This window comes from Tripterygium wilfordii, chromosome 13, assembly GCF_013401445.1.
Source record: "Tripterygium wilfordii isolate XIE 37 chromosome 13, ASM1340144v1, whole genome shotgun sequence".
NCBI lineage: Eukaryota > Viridiplantae > Streptophyta > Magnoliopsida > Celastrales > Celastraceae > Tripterygium > Tripterygium wilfordii.
The window spans coordinates 11,850,998-11,869,198 of NC_052244.1; the positions used below are offsets into that span (position 1 = coordinate 11,850,998).

The 18,201-nt window shown below is 37.5% G+C and overlaps 3 protein-coding genes and 1 non-coding gene across 5 annotated transcripts; 1 reads left to right on the plus strand and 3 right to left on the minus strand.

Annotated features, from left to right (window-relative positions):
- LOC120012760 (ATP-dependent 6-phosphofructokinase 5, chloroplastic-like) lies at positions 1-6,024 on the plus strand. Its single transcript, XM_038864236.1, has 13 exons — positions 1-474; positions 664-754; positions 1,379-1,452; positions 2,211-2,322; positions 2,617-2,712; positions 2,861-2,962; positions 3,078-3,152; positions 3,534-3,674; positions 3,841-3,957; positions 4,039-4,143; positions 4,574-4,654; positions 5,045-5,173; positions 5,515-6,024. Exons 1-13 carry the CDS (start codon positions 182-184, stop codon positions 5,680-5,682), a joined length of 1,584 nt encoding a protein of 527 aa, XP_038720164.1. The 5' UTR covers positions 1-181; the 3' UTR covers positions 5,683-6,024.
- A 2,088-nt stretch (positions 6,025-8,112) lies between these two features.
- Positions 8,113-10,687, minus strand: LOC120012761 (cyclin-D2-1-like). Its single transcript, XM_038864238.1, has 6 exons — positions 9,847-10,687; positions 9,490-9,576; positions 9,262-9,357; positions 8,954-9,170; positions 8,742-8,866; positions 8,113-8,658 (listed from the first exon to the last, which is right to left on the minus strand). Exons 1-6 carry the CDS (start codon positions 10,114-10,116, stop codon positions 8,563-8,565), a joined length of 891 nt encoding a protein of 296 aa, XP_038720166.1. The 5' UTR covers positions 10,117-10,687; the 3' UTR covers positions 8,113-8,562.
- Positions 10,688-11,961: 1,274 nt separating this feature from the next.
- LOC120012762 (14-3-3-like protein GF14 kappa) lies at positions 11,962-15,594 on the minus strand. 2 transcript variants are annotated; one of them, XM_038864240.1, is made up of 4 exons: positions 14,978-15,594; positions 14,041-14,163; positions 12,585-12,701; positions 11,962-12,186 (listed from the first exon to the last, which is right to left on the minus strand). In XM_038864240.1, the coding sequence occupies exons 1-4, from the start codon at positions 15,479-15,481 to the stop codon at positions 12,172-12,174; spliced, it is 759 nt and encodes a 252-aa protein (XP_038720168.1). In that variant the 5' UTR covers positions 15,482-15,594; the 3' UTR covers positions 11,962-12,171. The 2 variants fall into 2 exon arrangements, with proteins under 2 accessions (XP_038720168.1, XP_038720167.1); XM_038864239.1 differs by having other exon boundaries at positions 11,962-12,192; positions 14,978-15,591.
- A 2,163-nt stretch (positions 15,595-17,757) lies between these two features.
- TRNAS-GCU lies at positions 17,758-17,839 on the minus strand. Its single transcript has one exon. It is a non-coding gene; the product is annotated as a tRNA-Ser (tRNA).
- Positions 17,840-18,201: the final 362 nt, after the last annotated feature.

Consider the following 18,201-nt stretch of genomic DNA (forward strand, 5'->3'; position numbering starts at 1 on the left):
CGTTCGCCGTTCCTTCGCGTCTCTCTCTGACTTCTCTTCCTACTCTGTCTTTCTCTTCCCTACTCTCTCTCTCCTCTACGCTTCTTCGATAACTCTCTTTTTGCTATAAAAACAATTCAAACACACACTCTCTCCCCAAAGCATACCTGATCGTCGTTTTGCTTTGGAACATCCGCCGTTTATGGAAGCACTATCCCGCGCGATAACAGCTCCCAAGCTCCCGCTGCATGAGAGAACCTCTAATGGATCTTATTTTCGGCTTGCGCGGAGATCGTTGAGGCCGAGTTCTAGAAGAATCGCTGAGACAGGACGAGTTTTCGCTTGCCAGGGACAGAATCCGGCGATTGAGTTCAGCGATCCTGATTGGAAGTCTAAGTTCCGGAAGGACTTCGAGAGGCGCTTTAACATTCCTCACATCACCGATATTTTCGACGATGCCGAGCCCATTCCCTCCACATTTTCTCTGAAGATGAGGTTAGCTCAGCCCTTTTTGATTCTTGTGTAGAAAAAGAGTGAAAGCTTCTTTGCGATTCTTATGCAGATTTAATTCGTGGCTTGTTATGCTAGGATTGTGTACAATTCACGTAATTTCTAGCTCCTGCGTCTTTAAAATAATTATATTTTCTATCTTTCAAAGTATTTTTTTTCTTGGTTTTGTGGCAGGACTCCAGTGTCTGAGGTATATGCGGGTGGTTATCCGTCTGATGAGGAGTGGCACGGATACATCAATAACAATGATAGGGTACTTCTCAAGGTATTTTTCCAGCCTCGTTAATTTTGCAGTCTGTGCTATGTGGAGTTCGTAAATCTGCACTGACAATCCCCTGTAATTTAGCACAAGACCTTTGTTGGCTTGTTAAGTATTATTGTCCCGAGTTTCTTTGTTGAAGCCTTCTCCATGTCTTCTAAGAAGCGTTCAATGCTCTTTCTTAACTTCATTTTACTTGAGAACACTTCCAATATCTATGAATTGTGGCACTCTTATCATGGTTATAGTCTTGCTCAACATAAATGGTCACGACTAATGATCCCTCATCTTCAATGTTTTATTCATCAGAACATTTTGAATTTCTTGCTTTCTTAACTTTCTTCTAGATTAGATGATCACACAAGAAATGCATTAACGGATGAATAGGTCTGCACGAACAATTTGGAAACAGAATTAGAGTAGAAAAACTCTAGTTAACTATGTGAAAGCCGTTCCATAATGTCCAATATAAAAAGTTAATTGATGAGTAATTGATTACTGCCTAGAAAAGTAAATTCTGGCAAGATTATACACATTACACATTATAAGCCTAAACAAAAACTTACGATGTGAATCCCTGAGGGGCTTTACTGAAGAAATTCATATTTTCTTTTCCTTTCAATATTTCAGGTGATTAACTACTCGTCGCCCACATCTGCTGGTGCTGAGTGCATTGATCCCAATTGTACGTGGGTTGAGCAATGGTAAAATTTGCTTCTTTGCCTTTTCTTGTGGCCCTTGCAATAAATATGCATGATATAAGCGCCATACTTTTTTTTGGGTTACTAAGTCTAGTGCGTGGAATATGAAAGTCATCCTCCTAGACTTTGGAACTGTGTGCAAATTTAGATAACCTAGATGGCCTAAAATTGATATGAGCAGTTAACTTTATGTTATCGAATTAGTTATGAACATATGATGGATAGAACAACTTAGAAAAGTTAGAAGGGTTACTAATTCTGAGCATAATCTGCTCAGCAGAGTTCAGGGCTGGTACTATGATATGTGATTGATTTAACAAAGGAAAACAATTAAAAGAAAATCCACTTTGGTAGAAGAATTGTCGTGTATAACCTTTTTCCCGTGGTGAAATACTTGGCATCCTAAGTAGCAAATTCTGAAATGTAAACTTTAACATTGATGCCTTTGTACTTTCGTTATCATATTTTATTAGTTGTCAAGAAATATAAGGATGTCTATACAAGAAGTGAATGAGAGTGTTTCATTAACTTCTCCTTACATATTGTAAGCGGCATCTGCATGCTTTCACTGTATGGATGAGAGTCTACAGTGCAAGAAATCAAAGAACAAATAGAAAGAGAACACAAAGAAGAGTGCATAATTGTTTACTTACAAAGCTTCCTAGTTGTTTACTTATGTTTTTCTGTCTGTTCGATCAACATAATTGTCTTTGATCTGAAATCTAACCTTACTTGGTGAATGGGTGCTGAATTTTCCTAAGGGTGCACCGTGCTGGACCTAGGGAGAAAATTTACTTCAAACCAGAAGCAGTAAAAGCAGCAATCGTTACTTGTGGTGGGTTGTGCCCTGGTCTGAATGATGTCATTAGGCATGTAAGTATTACATGCAACTATAAATCTGCTGATTGGTGTTCATCTAATCGACCTTGTCCTCTATTATTGAGAAATAACATACTTGACGATCCCTTGCAGATTCTGTAGCAAAATCTGGGTCTTTTATAGTTAAATTCTTTTAAATATACACACCATCAAAACTTTACACTTATCTGCATTCTTGAGATGTAAACATACATGCACCCTGTCTTCCCCATTGTAAGTTAAACTTGCATCCAACCAATTTTTTATGCTTATTCTTTCAAGCGTATTTAAGTTATGAATTTTATGCAGATTGTCATTACACTTGAAAATTACGGTGTGCGAAAGATAGTTGGGATTCCTTTTGGTTATCGTGGATTTTCTGAGAAAAGCTTAACTGAAATGCAGGTAAGTTCTTGATTATTTCCTGCATTAGCTAGTCACTGACTTAATTGATCTAATGAGAACTTTGATATTGTGGGTGTATGAGTGTATTGTTAAAGCAACAAATTTATGGTCTCAAATTAATTTGTTTAGATGTGGCTTTGGTTATCAGCTATCAAGGAAAGTGGTTCAAAATATTCATCTATCCGGGGGAAGTCTGTTGGGAGTTTCTCGTGGAGGACCAGAAGTTAGTGAAATTGTGGACAATATGGAGGTGCTTAATTGTGTTTGTATGGTTGGCTGATAATATACATCTTTTTTGGCAAGCTGGTATTGATATACCATGACTTCCTGCATCATCTATGTTAACATTTTCATTTTGTTCTCAGGAAAGAGGAATCAACATGCTTTTTGTGTTGGGTGGAAATGGTACACATGCTGGGGCCAATGCGATACACAATGAGGTAGTTAAAATTTGTAGCCTTCAGTGTAACTTTGTCCTCTATAACTTCAGTGGTTTACTAGTGCATCAGTATTAAGAATTTTTAACTTTATATATATATATATATATTTTTTTTTTTTTTCTATTTGAGTTTATACTTTATAGTTGTTAGTTACTAATATCTTTGAAATTAGGTGCACTATGCATGTCAGTGTACACATGTCATACATTCCCATTACCTTTTTTTATTGGTTTAATATAATCTGAGAAGCATTTTTGTATGGATCACAATCATCAGCATCTTACAAATTCTCCTTTTGTCACCTTTTAGACATTTTACTTCCTAAATGTTTTCTCTGGCACTTGCATTTATTCTAACCTTACTTGTTTATTTACCTTGTAGTGCCGTAAGAGGAAACTAAGAGTGGCTGTAGTTGGTGTACCGAAGACTATAGACAATGATATTTTGCTAATGGATAAGACTTTTGGTTTTGATACTGCTGTTGAAGAAGCACAACGAGCAATAAATTCTGCTTACATTGAGGTGAAGATAGGTTTTTCTTATTAATGTTATTAACAAATTTGATGTGATATACTTTGACTTGAATGTGTCTTGCCGTCATTTCTATTCGAGACTTACCTGATATATCTCTTCCTGCACCCATGTTCAACTAATTTCTTTTCCCTTTCTTCTTTTGGACTTGTTACAGGCGCATAGCGCTTATCATGGTGTCGGGATTGTTAAATTGATGGGTCGTGACAGTGGATTTATCGCCATGCATGCAGCCTTAGCTAGTGGACAAGTTGATATATGTTTGATCCCAGAGGTATCCATATTTGATATTATCTGAAATTTTGAACTTTGATTTTTGAAACCAATGGTAATATTATCAATATTTACTTTCTAGGTTCCCTTCAATCTACATGGGCCTCATGGTGTTTTGATGCATTTGAAGTACCTCATAGAGACCAAGGGGTCAGCTGTGGTATGTGTAGCTGAGGGAGCTGGGCAGGTAACTAAAAGAATATTTCTTAAATATATTCCTTGTTCGGATTGATGCCAGTAGGACAAGCAAGCACATCAGCATTTTTTTTTATATCAAAAACCAGATGGTTAGGTGAAAATGAGACATTTGTCAGTTTGATGAGAGATCAAAGTTTAGAAACTTTTATCTATTATGGCAACCCATGAATGAAAAATTGCTACGTGTACATGCTTACTTGGCTTCCCATAGCCTGTGATGACAGCTTGTGTTTTCGGTTCACCTCATTCTGGCATGCGCATTCTTGACAATTTGAAAATATAAAGAATTGTAATTTTCAAGAATCACCTATAAATAATGTCACTGAAGGGCCGCCATTGACATGCATTACAACATTAGCATCAGTGCACGATTATGGTGAGCTAAAGCATGAAGATGTGACTAGAGTCTTTTGTTGCAGAGTTTTCTTGAGAGGACTAATGCTAAAGATGCATCTGGAAACAATGTACTTGGGGACTTTGGTGTGCACATTCAACAAGAGGTTAGTGATTGCATTTTCATGTGAAGCTGGTCTCCAGCTCTTTAATGGGTACTTGCGACAACCAAAATATGAAGAAACTACCTTGTGGATATGTGGTTATCCACCGCTCAATCTGGAAATTCCTTAATATGCCTTGGTTTGCTTTTTATATCGAAATAATGCAACTGATGGAACTTGATTTTTATATTTTGAATCTGGATTCATTGGAATGGAATCCCTAACATGCAAACTTGTGAATGTCAAGATGCAACCAAGATGTTGTGAGGCATAGGAGTCCAAAATCATATTGATTAACAATACCGTCGCCTTTCTGTGTTTCCACTTTTATACATATGATCTATGTCAGGCTAATGTGATATGGTGCTGAGATATTTTTCCTCTTCTATTTAGACAAAGAAATATTTCAAGGAGATTGGGGTTCCGGTTGATGTAAAGTATATTGACCCCACATACATGATCCGTGCAATCCGCGCAAATGCATCAGATGGAATTTTATGTACTGTTCTGGGTCAAAATGCTGTGAGTCTCTCTCTCTCTCTTGCATGTTATAAAGTGCATTATCCACTGCCAAATGCCTAGCTTGCTGGAGCATCCAGCTTTCCATGGTTTAATAGGGAAGCTGAATGGCGCTCGGGCTGGTGCAAAATGAACTGAATGAATATAGTCTAACCTAGATTCATTCTGTTCATGTTGTAATCAGCTGGACTTGACTGTCCAGTGCTTGTGTTGTCATTTGCTTCTTGGTTGGCCAAGTTCCTATTCATGAAGCATGGTTTTTATTGATGAGTATATTTTAGGTTTTACAGCAATTATGGCCAAGTGTCACTTCGAACTAATGATATCTATTCCGATTTTGGCAGGTTCATGGTGCATTTGCTGGATATAGTGGTATTACTGTGGGAATTTGCAATACTCACTATGTATACTTTCCAATCCCAGAAGTTATTTCTCACCCCCGGGCTGTAGATCCGAATAGCCGAATGTGGCATCGGTGCTTGACTTCAACAGGCCAGCCTGATTTTGTCTAATTTCCAAGCCCTTCTAATTCATTAAAAATCGTTGGGGAACTCCGAAGTTCCTAAATAATTTGTTGGGAAAAAAAATTCCAACTTGAGCAGATTTTTGGTCAGGCTGCTTATTGTAGGCTGTTCAAATTATACAAAAGACGAAGTTTCATGCATAGTGTATAGAATTTCATTCTGCTGCCTTCTTCAAAGTAAGAAGGCGAATGAATAATAGATTCGGAAGAATCAACAAGCAGTTTGTGCTTGATTTTCCTAGCAATAATGAAGAACACAAAGGAGACACATTTTGGCATCAATTGTAGAAATCAATTGATTTATACACAAGAATCATTCAATAGTTTTCTTGTAATTTTCCCGATTGTGTGAGTTATCTTCGAGAATGTCTAGCAGACATGCAGCACAAGGAATTATCTTGGATTTCAGCAAAGTTCATTTTCTATTGATTTTTAGCTGTACATGGCACCCCGGATGATAATTTGTGGGTATGAAAGATTGTCCATATTTCAATTTCCTCATTGAATATTGAATATTGAATTTTCAAACGTTTCGACTCGATAAGCTAAAGTTCAATTTCGATAGATTTTCTTATTTTCAGATTGTCAACTCGCTCTGTGACACAAAAATCGAGAAAAATTATTTTCTTGACAGATGGAAAATTGCCATTGCATCAGTTTTCTTGGCCATAAAAAGTGTTGTAATCCCCTGCTCCTTTTCTAGGCTTTGACCTTGCTTCCAGCTTCCATCCCATCTAGGCCAATTGAATCCGAGCCTCTTACAGTTACAGCAAGTCCTCACCGCATGTGAAGGCCTTCTTTCTCCGCTTGGTTTTACGTAAGTTGGTTGGCCATCTGAAATTGGGAAAAATTTTGAACTTTAGATTATCGGATTTGAGATGTTGGAATATTCGGTGACGAAATTGGAACACGAACAATCGTTCAATGACAACAAGTTATATTAAACCGTTGTTTAACTTTAATACATTAGGTTTTGATTGTATCTAGACTTTTGCTTCCTTTTGTCTTAAATTCAAGCTTATCTCTGCTTTTAATACAACCTTCCCACTTTCCTTTAGCAGTGCATTGATATTGATTGCAATGTCTGAAATAACTCCGAATTTTTCTGGTTAGGCTTCCTGAATACCATGTTCTTATTCCAGGCAATTTCTTCTGAACTCAAAAACAAAGAATGCTACCTTATATCTGTGAAAGATCCTCCCCATCAACATTGCAGATGTCAGGAGAGTTCCATGTAACTAAAGCCTCTTTGTCTCTCTATCTTGTTTGTTTTCTGTGATTTTATTAATTGGTGAAGTGACTGACATAGGGAATACCATGCCACTCACTGGAGCTATACGAGAACCAAGATCAGCACAAGGCATCTGGAATCCAATTTACCTGTTTTCTTTTAGTTTGGTCTTTTTTCATCGGAGAACCTCTTAACTTTGTCGGTTAATGTTCTTTATAGGGCAACTAAAAGTAATCAAATCTTCCCACTAACCGATTTTTTTAGCCGAGAAATTCATCTAAGACACGAACACATTAGATCACACTCTACATGATAAACTTCGGGTACGTGAGTACCCCACTAACTTACCGGTAATTAACATTAAATTAACACCGAACCCACTTTAGCATCCAAAGAAATAAACAAAGCAGGGAGGGTTTCGGATTCTCGTGAGAGTTCTGAGTCCTCTGACCAACCCCTTTTACCCATCTCCCATCCCCTTCTCATTGTCTAAATCCACCACCTCCCACACTTTGAAAAGTTTTCTGTCTTGGGTGTTGTATTGTATTATGTGCACTCACGTATAAAGACTAATAAACATACAAAAACTAAAAGTCACAGGTGGTGGAATCCGTATCAAGTTAAACCTCTAACAGCCAAAAGCCAGTTTTGCAGCCACCTTTGGGTCCCCACACTGAGGGAACTACAAACATAATATGAATAAACATATGCTGATACACCACGCTTAGCTGTTGTTAATCGGTTATGGTGGCATTATATTACTGTTAAATCGCTATCCTGAGTACTGGTCTGTTGCAAGCATGGAGGCGCATGCCCTGGATAGGAAAATACCAAACTACAAGGACAAAGGGAAAAACTGACAAAACCACATGTTCATAATAAAGTACTCAAAAACCAAAGTATTAAGGACCAAGCATGGATCCTCTCTGTACTCTGCGAGTTCCCAAGGTTTCGTACGTTCGTAAAGTAGGAAACTTTCCACCATTGGTCTCAGGTCTGATGAAGACAGCCCATACGTTGACCTGACCAGTCAGTCAAAGACAAAATTCTAGTGGGCCCCATTCGCAGACAATGTGGGCCCCCTAACGATAATTTTCAATCTCTAAAGGTAAATAATGCGACGGCGTCGTTTACGTAAAGGCAAAAGTAATTGCAAACTAGCCAAAAAATAGAGAAAAGATTTTTCCACTGTGACATTGGGGATGAGAAGCTAGAAGGAGGCATGAAGCTCTATTTTTCTTTGTTCTTTTTTACCAATTGAATTTTGATGTTCCACTTATTCAATAAAATCTCTGCTGTTTCTATGCTTATGAGATGAGAGGGTGTGTCCTTTAAAGAAGGAAGTTCTAAAACCAACATAATTACACATCTCTAATCTAGAGACGTCTTTCTTTCTCTTTTGGAGTTTGATTCATCAGGACTGGTGCTTTGTGAAGATTTTGCAGATGACCCAACCTTTATAGCTCAAGCATGCTCTAGTATCCAACTTATAGGTCCGTTTGTGAATGTGTTGTGTTTAACCTATTGCAGTGAGTTGTGTTGCAATTTGCGAGTGGAAGCAACTCCCTATATCTTCATTTTCAAACTCACCGTGACACATCACTCCGCCAAACAAATTTTGGCCCGAACGCGATGTGTTCAAGCCAAACGCGGTGATGAAGTTGGGATTGGAGAACCACATTCACTAGTCAGTGACAAATCTGCAATCAGCTCAACACACTTCACTACCTTATCCTGCAAATCCCACAAAACACAAATAATCAAACCCAAGAACAAGAAGCAGCAGCAGCAGCAACAAATAATCAGTTTTTCTCTACCTTGTCCACAAGAATGAATTGAGACACAATCTCATCAATGTCAAGTGATTGCAGCATCTCCATTGAAACAGAGATTGCCACAGCAGCTGCAACTTCAGAAGGTCTGAATTCCAAGAATTGAACACCTGCAACATTTGAAAACCCATTAGTCTTTGATGTAAAAGAACAAAATTTGAGATAAAAAACAAACATAGTGAAAGAGAAAGACAGACTTTTTATGGTGCTTAAGATGAGTTGTATTGATTTGGAGGTAGCAGAAGATAAGAAATGATAATTATCATTGATCTTATTGAGGAAGTGGTCAATGTAGGAATAAGGAGTTGAAGAATGCAATCTCCATTGCAGCCTGCTCATGATCATAAGCTCCATTGCTTTTATACTCTTAGGTTCAAACAGAAATTCGGGTTTTCGCAGATGCTCCTCCCAAACCTACATTGTCGAGATTATATCAAATCTAATGGCCTGAACACACCAAGAACTTCACCAATTGTGAATGAATTTTAAAAAAGTTCAAAGTAACCTGCAAGTCCACAACATGTGGTACATCAACCTCGACCATTTTCGCCGCGATTGACAAACAAGAGACGGCTAAAAGCTGGACAATCCAAGCTTGGCCCTTCAATGTGATAGATAATTTGTTAAATTCTAGAATCAAGCACGGCTGAATAAGAGAAAATGAAACAGACTTACCATTTATCAATCTGCAGAAACAAAGTAGAAAAATTATAGGCTAGTTTTGGATTCTTACAGGGAATACACATACTGATAGGAATCGATCCAGGTAGTTCACTGATAGCCACACACTCAGTGGTCCAAAACCATGTTTGGGAGAAGCCTGTTGATCATTAAGAAACAAAAAGTCAGTAAAATTAATCAATAATAATTTTCTTAAATCTCAACAAGGAAAACCCAGAAACAAAGAAAGAAATCCCAAATCCAGTGAAGCATATACTAATAGAGAAAGTCTGAGATTTGTGAGATATCAAGAAAACAACAAAGGAAAACAGAGAACATAATAATCTGGAGAATTGAAACCAAACAAAGTTGAGGAGGAAAACAACAATTATTCTTAAATCAAACAAACAAAAGCCAATCAAGAACACACCCTGAGTATCCAATCAAGAGCCTCACTCCTGACACTCAGCATCAAATCCTCACCGCGGAGCCTGCTTGTGTAGCCATTCTTGGGCAAGTACTCCTTCTCTGTCGCAATCATATCCTTCACCCTCTCTTCACTCAGCAATGGAAAACCCATCAAGGAACTGGATCCATTGTTATCAGAATCTGGTTCCTGACAGGATTCCTTTTGATTGTGCCAAGAGTTCCAGAGTCCCCATTCATATCTGGCGTTGCCATCAAGATCTTCAAAGAACATGTTTGGCTCTCTATGCAGAGTGGGGTATCAAGATCTTGAGTGTCTGTGTTTGTGGGTCTTTAAGGAGAGATTGTTGTTGCAAAGACGAGAGCTTTCTGTAGCAGTACAGCCTATGCTTTGCTTTAGGGGTATTAAGAAGAGAGAGTGAGATACTGTGATGGATTGTATGTATAGAAACGGAACCAAGAAGAAAATGGAAAAACAAAAAGACAACTCAAAAAGAAAAGGAACAATTTTCCTTAAAAAAATGGATATATACAATGTGTAAATAAACAAGTTAATGATGTTTTGACATTGTTTTATTAGGAGTCCGCACACGATTTCATATGCATTATGTGGGATCCATAATTTCACATTGATTATGTACGTTTATCTCATCATTTGTAATACATGAGAAAAAAAAATACTACAAAAAAATGTAACATATGCACTACATCATCGACAATTGATCAACACAATGATTACCATATAAAAATTGGATCTAATGAACTAAATATCAGTTACTGATTCAATTTACCATAAGGAAAATGTGAGGGATATGTATGAAATGTATCCAGCTAATTATAGAAAGATAGTAAATTTCCCATATTTCATTTTGGACATAACTCTAGCTGACTAGCTCCACCTAAATTCTCCATATCATACGAATGAACATGCAATGATACATTATCAAAATATGTTCGACTCATCTTCATCTATCGAGAACCCTTAAATCCAAACCAAATCCCAATACTTCCACACCTTGTTTGGTTAGTCAAAATGTCAACTCAAGTCTTTAATTCTTAAACGATAGGGTTGTTCAAAAAACCAACCGAAACCGAAATGATTGGTCGATTTTTTATAATACAAAGTGGTACATTTTTCCATTAAAAAACCGAACTGAACTGATAAAAAACCCACAAAATAGACCGTTTGATCGGTTTTTTTTATGTCAAAAAGAGAGACAAAATCCTACTGCAAACACCCCTCCTAAACGAGCAATGCTACGGACCCTAAAAATTATCCCCTATTTCAATTTTCAATCCATGTCGCACATGAGATATTAATTGATTATGAACACAGATAAATGACCCCTAAACATCCAACATTTCATATAGATGAGGCTTAAAATTGGGGTAGGAAACTTTTTTCATCCCAACCTCTCCTAGGCTTTGGTAATATATTGAGTTGGTAAAAAAAGACGAGCACTTGGAGAATTGTAAACTAAGTGCGTCTAGCAAATCATGCATCGCATTTCACTTTGGATACTTTGAATTGCTTTCTAATCCATGAACTAAAAATTAAGATCAACAGAGAAGAACAGGCATGCTCTTCTTTCTTCCCATTTTTTTTAACCTTTCAACACAAATTTCTAACTCTTTCTTCCTCCCTAGAGATTCTCTCTCTACCACTTTACTCATATATTTACAAGGTCAACTTTTAATCTATCTTGTATTGGGTAGGCTCCAAGATATTCTCGTGGTTGAACGTACAACTAAGCAAGAACAAAACTATATTGCAAGGTCACAAATCACATGTATTAATCCCAATTTTAACCAATAAGAAGCCTTTATAACTTCTTGTGTTGGACGTGCATGAAATAATGGTTTCTGGGTGTGGTCCAAATTGGAGACAAAACTCTTTTTATTAACTAGTGGTATTCTTTTCTTTATAGTGTGTCTGAGATTCGAGCTCTCGAGAATGCTTACTCACAAACCCTCCTTTCTTTTCTCTCCCCCAAGGATGAACTCATCTAAGACACGACCAGAGCCACACGTGAGTCCCCCATCCCACACGTACTAGACAATTACAAGATATTCGGCCCATGGGGTAGCTCCAAAACTTCTATTTGGTACTGCTAGAATATTTGCCAAGAACATCCCCATACATGATATTGGAAATCAAGCTGTTTTCAGACAATAATATAACTTGCATGACTTTGAAATCTTAAAGAACCTTCAACCAAGTTTAAACAGAAAAACCACCATGAGTGCACTCTATTAAGAACACGTCTGACAATTTAAATTACAATGTTAACACCTGGGACAGTCTGGACGGCTGAAACAATCCACCGGGTCATGCCTCATCTATCTGCTCCTGCAAAAACACCCCATTTGGTTTTCAATGCAGAAGAAAAAGGAGAATAATGTTGGCAACAAAGTAAGCAGAAGAATTTACAGTCCCGTAAAACAATGACCCACAGCAGCAAATCACAATTAATGTGCAAGCAAGCCGAATCAAAATCCTGTGGTTTTGCTCTAATCCGCATCATAACTCAAGTCTATATAACCATCTGGCGCAAACATCTACTACATATTGATAAGGGATTTCATATATTCTGGTAAAGGCTCAATTCAAAAACCTTTTTCCTTATTTTGAGTTGGAATTCAAAATTCAATTTTGCTAAAAATAATAGAATGAACTAATGAAGCAATATGACCAAATGCTTCCTTGATAAGCAAATGCCACTGAAGTTTAAGCTGCATTACCTGCATATCAGAAGTCCATAGAGTGAGGTTGTCCCTTAGTAGTTGCATGATGAGAGTGCTGTCCTTGTAAGACTCCTCGCCCAATGTGTCCAGCTCAGCAATAGCTTCCTCAAATGCCTGAAAGACAAATGAAATCAGGATGTGTGACACAGCTTCAGGGAAACATATTGCAATTCATATAATACACAAAAGTTTGTAATAGACAGATGTATATGATCTGACAGGTGAAAGGTCATGTTCCATGCACTTAGCGAAGTAGTTATGGTCTCGAGGAGGAGCCCAGGAGGCTGGGTTATGTCTAAGCTGCAATTTGAGAGGCTATTATGCTATGTAGTTTCGAGTAGTAACCTACTCGCCAAAATCAGAGCCATAACACTTCCAGATAAATGAAAATCCACGAGAAGAGGTATTCACACTTAAGATATCAGCTGTTGGAATATAACCCCAAGGATCAGTTATGAAAGTGATAAGCTCTATACATTCACATTGAGGCAATACTCAATGATGATCCATAGGACACCATCATGACAGCCGAAGTGTTGTTACTGTGACTGGATGTTATTGCTGTCCGTGGTCTTACGAACTCAATAGGTATGTGGATAGGAAAGGTCATAAATTCAATTATCCAAGATCCCACTTCTCACCAAGTCCATCACAAGCCTTGGTGCTCTGTATCCATTACTATGGACTGATGGATCAAATCTCAAACATTGGAAAATAGAAGGAAACAAATTGAGAACAACAACTGATTCAATTTGCTTGATTCATAGAGTGTTACACTTAAATTAAAGGAACTTCATCAATTTAAGTGACTGTTAAACACAACTAAACTGAATGAACCATTCTTGCAGGCAGCTGTCTCCTTCATGATATTCCTGGGGCAAAAGAAAAAATAAAAAACAAACAAATGGTGCTTTTCACTTGAGCAAAAGCAAAGCTACAAGCAAATGATGTAACTTCAACTACACAACTAGCTAACATTTCCATTTTTTCCCAGTGCAATCCACCATGAAAAGATACAGTATCTAATATCTACATTTATGAACACATAAAAAATAAAGCATAAGAAATCCATGGTCTAGAAACCTCCATGGCTCAGCACAACCAAGTACGCTTCATTTGAACAGGAAGTGCTATCCAACATACATTGAATAATTTGCTTCTTTCAGAACAACCATGAGTCATTTTCAGCCCCGACAATGGATATCTAAAATGCATCATGAATCCTCAATGCTATGAACTAGCACAAAAAACATGAATTTATCCTGAACATAATAACAGCTTTCAGCCAACAACATTTCACAAAACCAAGTAAGTTGCCAGGAACTCCTAGGATCAATCTCAACAAGTATACATGCCATCGCAGTACGGTGAGGAAACGAAAGAAGAAGAGCCAACTTCTCTAAAGTAAAGCACCAAGTGCATGAATTTACACCCGTGAAGGGTTGGAACAAACCTGTTTTGCCATGCTACAAGCTTTTTCTGACGAATTGAGAATCTCATAGTAGAAGACTGAGAAATTGAGAGCAAGACCTAGCCTTATAGGATGTGTTGGAGCAAGATCAGCTACCGCAATATCCTTCAACAAATAAGAGGCATATTAAATTCTTCAAATGCCAATAATTCAACTACAGGATAACTAAAAAGCACAAAAAGGGTCAATTCTGTCTCGTAAATGTATTAGACGAGCCGAACTTAGCAATAATACTGCACCGTATCTGAGGTGTTATATTTATAATGGTTTGGTGTTATAATTCTACAAGTTAAAAGGTGGGATGACATTGAAACTTCATAATACATTGGGATTTGGGAATATTCAGTTTTTAAATAGAGATTTGTAACTCATTGCTGAAGAAGAGCCACTTTAACTCCTAAACTGCATGCCTGGTTGCAGCAAGTCCAACACTTAAGAGTTTTCCTCTTGACAAGCTGAACATGAGGTGCACATGCAGAGTACAGCCCCCAGTGACATATGGTGCAGTGCATGTAAATGCAAATGAAAATTACAACGAAACAAGAAACATGGATAATTAAAGGGTGCTACGGCAGAAAAACTTGCTTGAACAGATTTAATTCATGCCTTTGATTGACTCCATGTACTAACTATCCATGTTCTTGCATCAAGTCCGTGTTCTTGCATCAAATCCATTATTTGATCAATTGCCTTTTGCATATCCATAATAGTGTTCGATGACAAAAAAGGATGTATTTCTAGATATAATATGGACTTCCACATATGCTTGATCAAAAGTTTAGGAAGAAGACTTTGGTTCGTACAACAAATTCGTTACATGCCACATTAAATTCTAAACCTAAACAACGAAAACAATCTGATCCTCAAGAATTAAAAATTGAAAAGATCTAAATCAACTCTAACGAATCAAACTTTATACCTGAGCCGCCTTGTAAGCGATCATCGTATCCTCAGCCGCGGTTTTCCTCTCTTCCCCAGCCTTGAACTCCGCCATGTACCGGTGATAGTCCCCCTTCATCTTCAAGTAAAACACCTTCGACTCGCTTGCTGCGGCAGAGGGAATCAGGTTCGAGTCCAAGATCTTTAGAATCCCCGCGCAGACAGACGATAGCTCCGTCTCCACCTTGGATCTATAGTCTTTCACAAGCACCACATGTTCCTCGTTCTTCCGGCTCTCTTCCTTCTGCTCGATTGAAGAGACAATGCGCCAGGCGGCACGGAGAGACCCGATCACGTTCTTATATGCGACGGAAAGGAGGTTGCGCTCCTCCACGGTAAGCTCGGACGTCGGAGTGGCTGATGTGACCAGCTTCTCCATGAACTGGACCATCTCCTCGTATCTCTCGGCTTGCTCGGCGAGTTTCGCCGAATACACATACTGGTCCCTGGTTAGGTTATCCGGTACTGCAACTGCGGCTGCCATTGAAGGAGGAGAAGGAGAGATTTGAATTGGTTTTTTGACAAACGGGTTCTCTTCGGGATGACGGGGCACCGCCGATCACTTAAATCATAAATGTTATGCTCCAATAGGTCATTCATAAAGAAACTTATGTCATGATTAATAAAATTACCATTGCGTTTGCTTAATAAATTTACGTGACTACGTATACACCCACGCAATTAGTTGGAATAAGAAGAATCATGTGGATCAAGATTCAAATCCTCCTTTCTTATTTTAAAAATATATATATATATTTTATGTGAGTAATTTGTCATTGCTTCAGTCAATTTGTGGTTAATTTTTAAAATTCATTTGTCAATATTTTTTATTCATAATAATATATCGATAAATCATTTTGACATTTCATTTTAAAAAAGAAAAAAGATTAAATTGACGATATGGATGATATCATGTGTTTGTTGGAGAAAATATGAGAAATGAAAAACAACGTTTTAAATTTTTAATCTTTATTTGTACATGTTTTAAATCACGTAGACTTTACGGTATAGAAAATAATATTATGAATATATTGAAACATGACTTTCAAATTTGTCCTTAGCGTAACTAGCCCAATTTTTGAAAAATTATTAAAAAATAAGAAATTAAAATACAGATGATTTTGAATCAATGGGGTTTTTTTTAGGGATAAGTATGGATTTAGCCCATATACTTTATATTTTGGATCAAAAAAGTCCTTGAATTTTTTTTTGATCAAATAAGCCCCTGTACTTTAAATCTTAGGTTCTGTTAGACCTTCTGTCAAATTGTCGTTAAAAGAGTTGATGTGTCAATTAATATGTGACATGTCTTTGATTTTAAGAAATATAAAAATGATGTGTCAAAAGTGATATGGATAAGGATAAAAGCTAAAAAAAAAAACAACAAAAAAAGCCTTGTAAAACTAAAAAAATTGAAACTTAAAAACCCTAAAATAAAACCCAACCCTAGTTCTAATTTTGCGCCGGCAACCGCTTGAGCATATGACAATCTAACAATGAGTAGAGAGTGGATCATTAATGAATCAATCGATCAATCATGGGCTTTGTTTCTAAACTATTTTCAAACAAATCAAAAAGGGCAACAACACCCAATAATGTTGGTGGGGACTATTTGCACTCCCCATTTTTTCATTCACACCCCCTTCCCCCAACTACCAAACACGCCCTTACCCCAACATCGACTGTTCATCTTTCGCTTCTACCTTTTCGAGCTTTACTAAATCTGTGAACGGGTAATTCAAATCTGCTCCGTGTTCTTTTTAAAATTCGCGGTTCCAAGTGCAAATAGTCCCCACCATAATGTTTCCAATGCTTTTCATCGAATGTGGTTCCAATTGCAAGTGGGAGGGCTAGCGGTGGCATGGCTAGGGCGGTCGTGGATTGAAACGAGAAGAGGAAATATGCAGTCGAATCTGAGGGTCTTATTGATTCATTTTGCATATTTGAAAATTAGTGTGGTCGTCGGAGGTGAAGTTTTGCACCTGTATTGTTGCCGAAAATAAGCAAAAAATAAATCTCTGTAAAATTGGTTTTAGAGATGTTGGATGATTTCGCAAGGAAAGTGTGAGGAAATATGTAATCAAGATGTCACCGGAGAAGATGAACGAAGAAGAGAGATGGGGGAGCGAGAGAATATTTAGAGTTTTCTTTAATTTTGATTTAGGATTTTTTAATTTGACATGATTTTTTATTTTTAATTTTCCACGTGTTACCTTTTGATTTGTTACATACTTACATCCACATGTGCACCATGTAAAAAAAGAAGAAATTGAAAAAAAAATTACACTTAACTAACAAATCAACAAATTTTAACGGAGGTTTAACAAAAGGGCTAACGTGTACCATTCTTGTAAATGCAAAGACTTTTTTGATCCAAAACAAAATTTAGGGGTTTTTTTGAATCAAAAAAAATACAAGAGACAATTCCGTACTTATTCCTTTCTTTTAATCTGAAAAAACAAATTTATTAAAATCGTTCACCTAATAGATTCCACCTAATGATTAATGAACCTTCGAGTAAAATTTTAGTGAGGAGACCCAACAGGGCCGGCCCACCATTGGGCCCTCCAACTTAAAATTCTTTAAGCCCACAGGGTGGACCCTATATGCTAGCACTTTTACACTTCAAAAAAAAAGAGTAAAATTTCAATGAGGAGACCCAACAGGGCCGGCCCACCATTGGGCCCTCCAACTTAAAAATTCTTTAAGCCCACAGGGTGGACCCTATATGCTAGCACTTTTACAGTTCTAAAAAAAAGTCGTCGCCTGAGAGATTCGAACTCTCGCGGGATGAACCCATGTACTTAGCAGGCACACGCCTTAACCACTCGGCCAAAGCGACAACTTGTTGGTTGTGAGGCCCCAAGAAAGTTTATCTATCTTAAATGTTTTTGCCAAGGTGCATAGCCAAACTGATGAACTATCCCGCATGGGCGCATCATTTTCCGACAATCAGCTTATTCTCCACATCTTAAATGGTGTTGGTCTCGAGTATAAAGAACTTGCAACAGTAATTAGAGCAAGGGATTCCGTGATCAGCTTTGAAGAACTTCATGACGAGCTCGTCGAGAATTAGTCCTTCCTCAAACTAGAAGAAAGTCATGCTGCTATTGATGACTTTACTGCTAATCCAACTCAACAAAATCCATCCAGAGCAAGTCATCATCAACAAAATCATGGAGAAACCATTTTCATCTCAAGGAC

Bases quoted from the DNA above. Each gene is read 5' to 3' on its own strand.
- LOC120012760 (XM_038864236.1), top strand. From the start codon at position 182: ATGGAAGCACTATCCCGCGCGATAACAGCTCCCAAGCTCCCGCTGCAT. The intron at 3,958-4,038 runs GTATCCATATTT...TTTACTTTCTAG, and splicing joins ATATATGTTTGATCCCAGAG to GTTCCCTTCAATCTACATGG. The intron at 5,174-5,514 runs GTGAGTCTCTCT...CGATTTTGGCAG, and splicing joins CTGTTCTGGGTCAAAATGCT to GTTCATGGTGCATTTGCTGG.
- LOC120012761 (XM_038864238.1), bottom strand. From the start codon at position 10,116: ATGTTCTTTGAAGATCTTGATGGCAACGCCAGATATGAATGGGGACTC. The intron at 9,577-9,846 runs GTGTGTTCTTGA...AATGATCAACAG, and splicing joins CTCTTGATTGGATACTCAGG to GCTTCTCCCAAACATGGTTT. The intron at 9,171-9,261 runs GTTACTTTGAAC...TCGACAATGTAG, and splicing joins CACATGTTGTGGACTTGCAG to GTTTGGGAGGAGCATCTGCG.
- LOC120012762 (XM_038864239.1), bottom strand. From the start codon at position 15,481: ATGGCAGCCGCAGTTGCAGTACCGGATAACCTAACCAGGGACCAGTAT. The intron at 14,164-14,977 runs GTATAAAGTTTG...TATTTGTTGAAG, and splicing joins TCGCTTACAAGGCGGCTCAG to GATATTGCGGTAGCTGATCT. The intron at 12,702-14,040 runs GTTTGTTCCAAC...TTTGTCTTTCAG, and splicing joins CTTGTAGCATGGCAAAACAG to GCATTTGAGGAAGCTATTGC.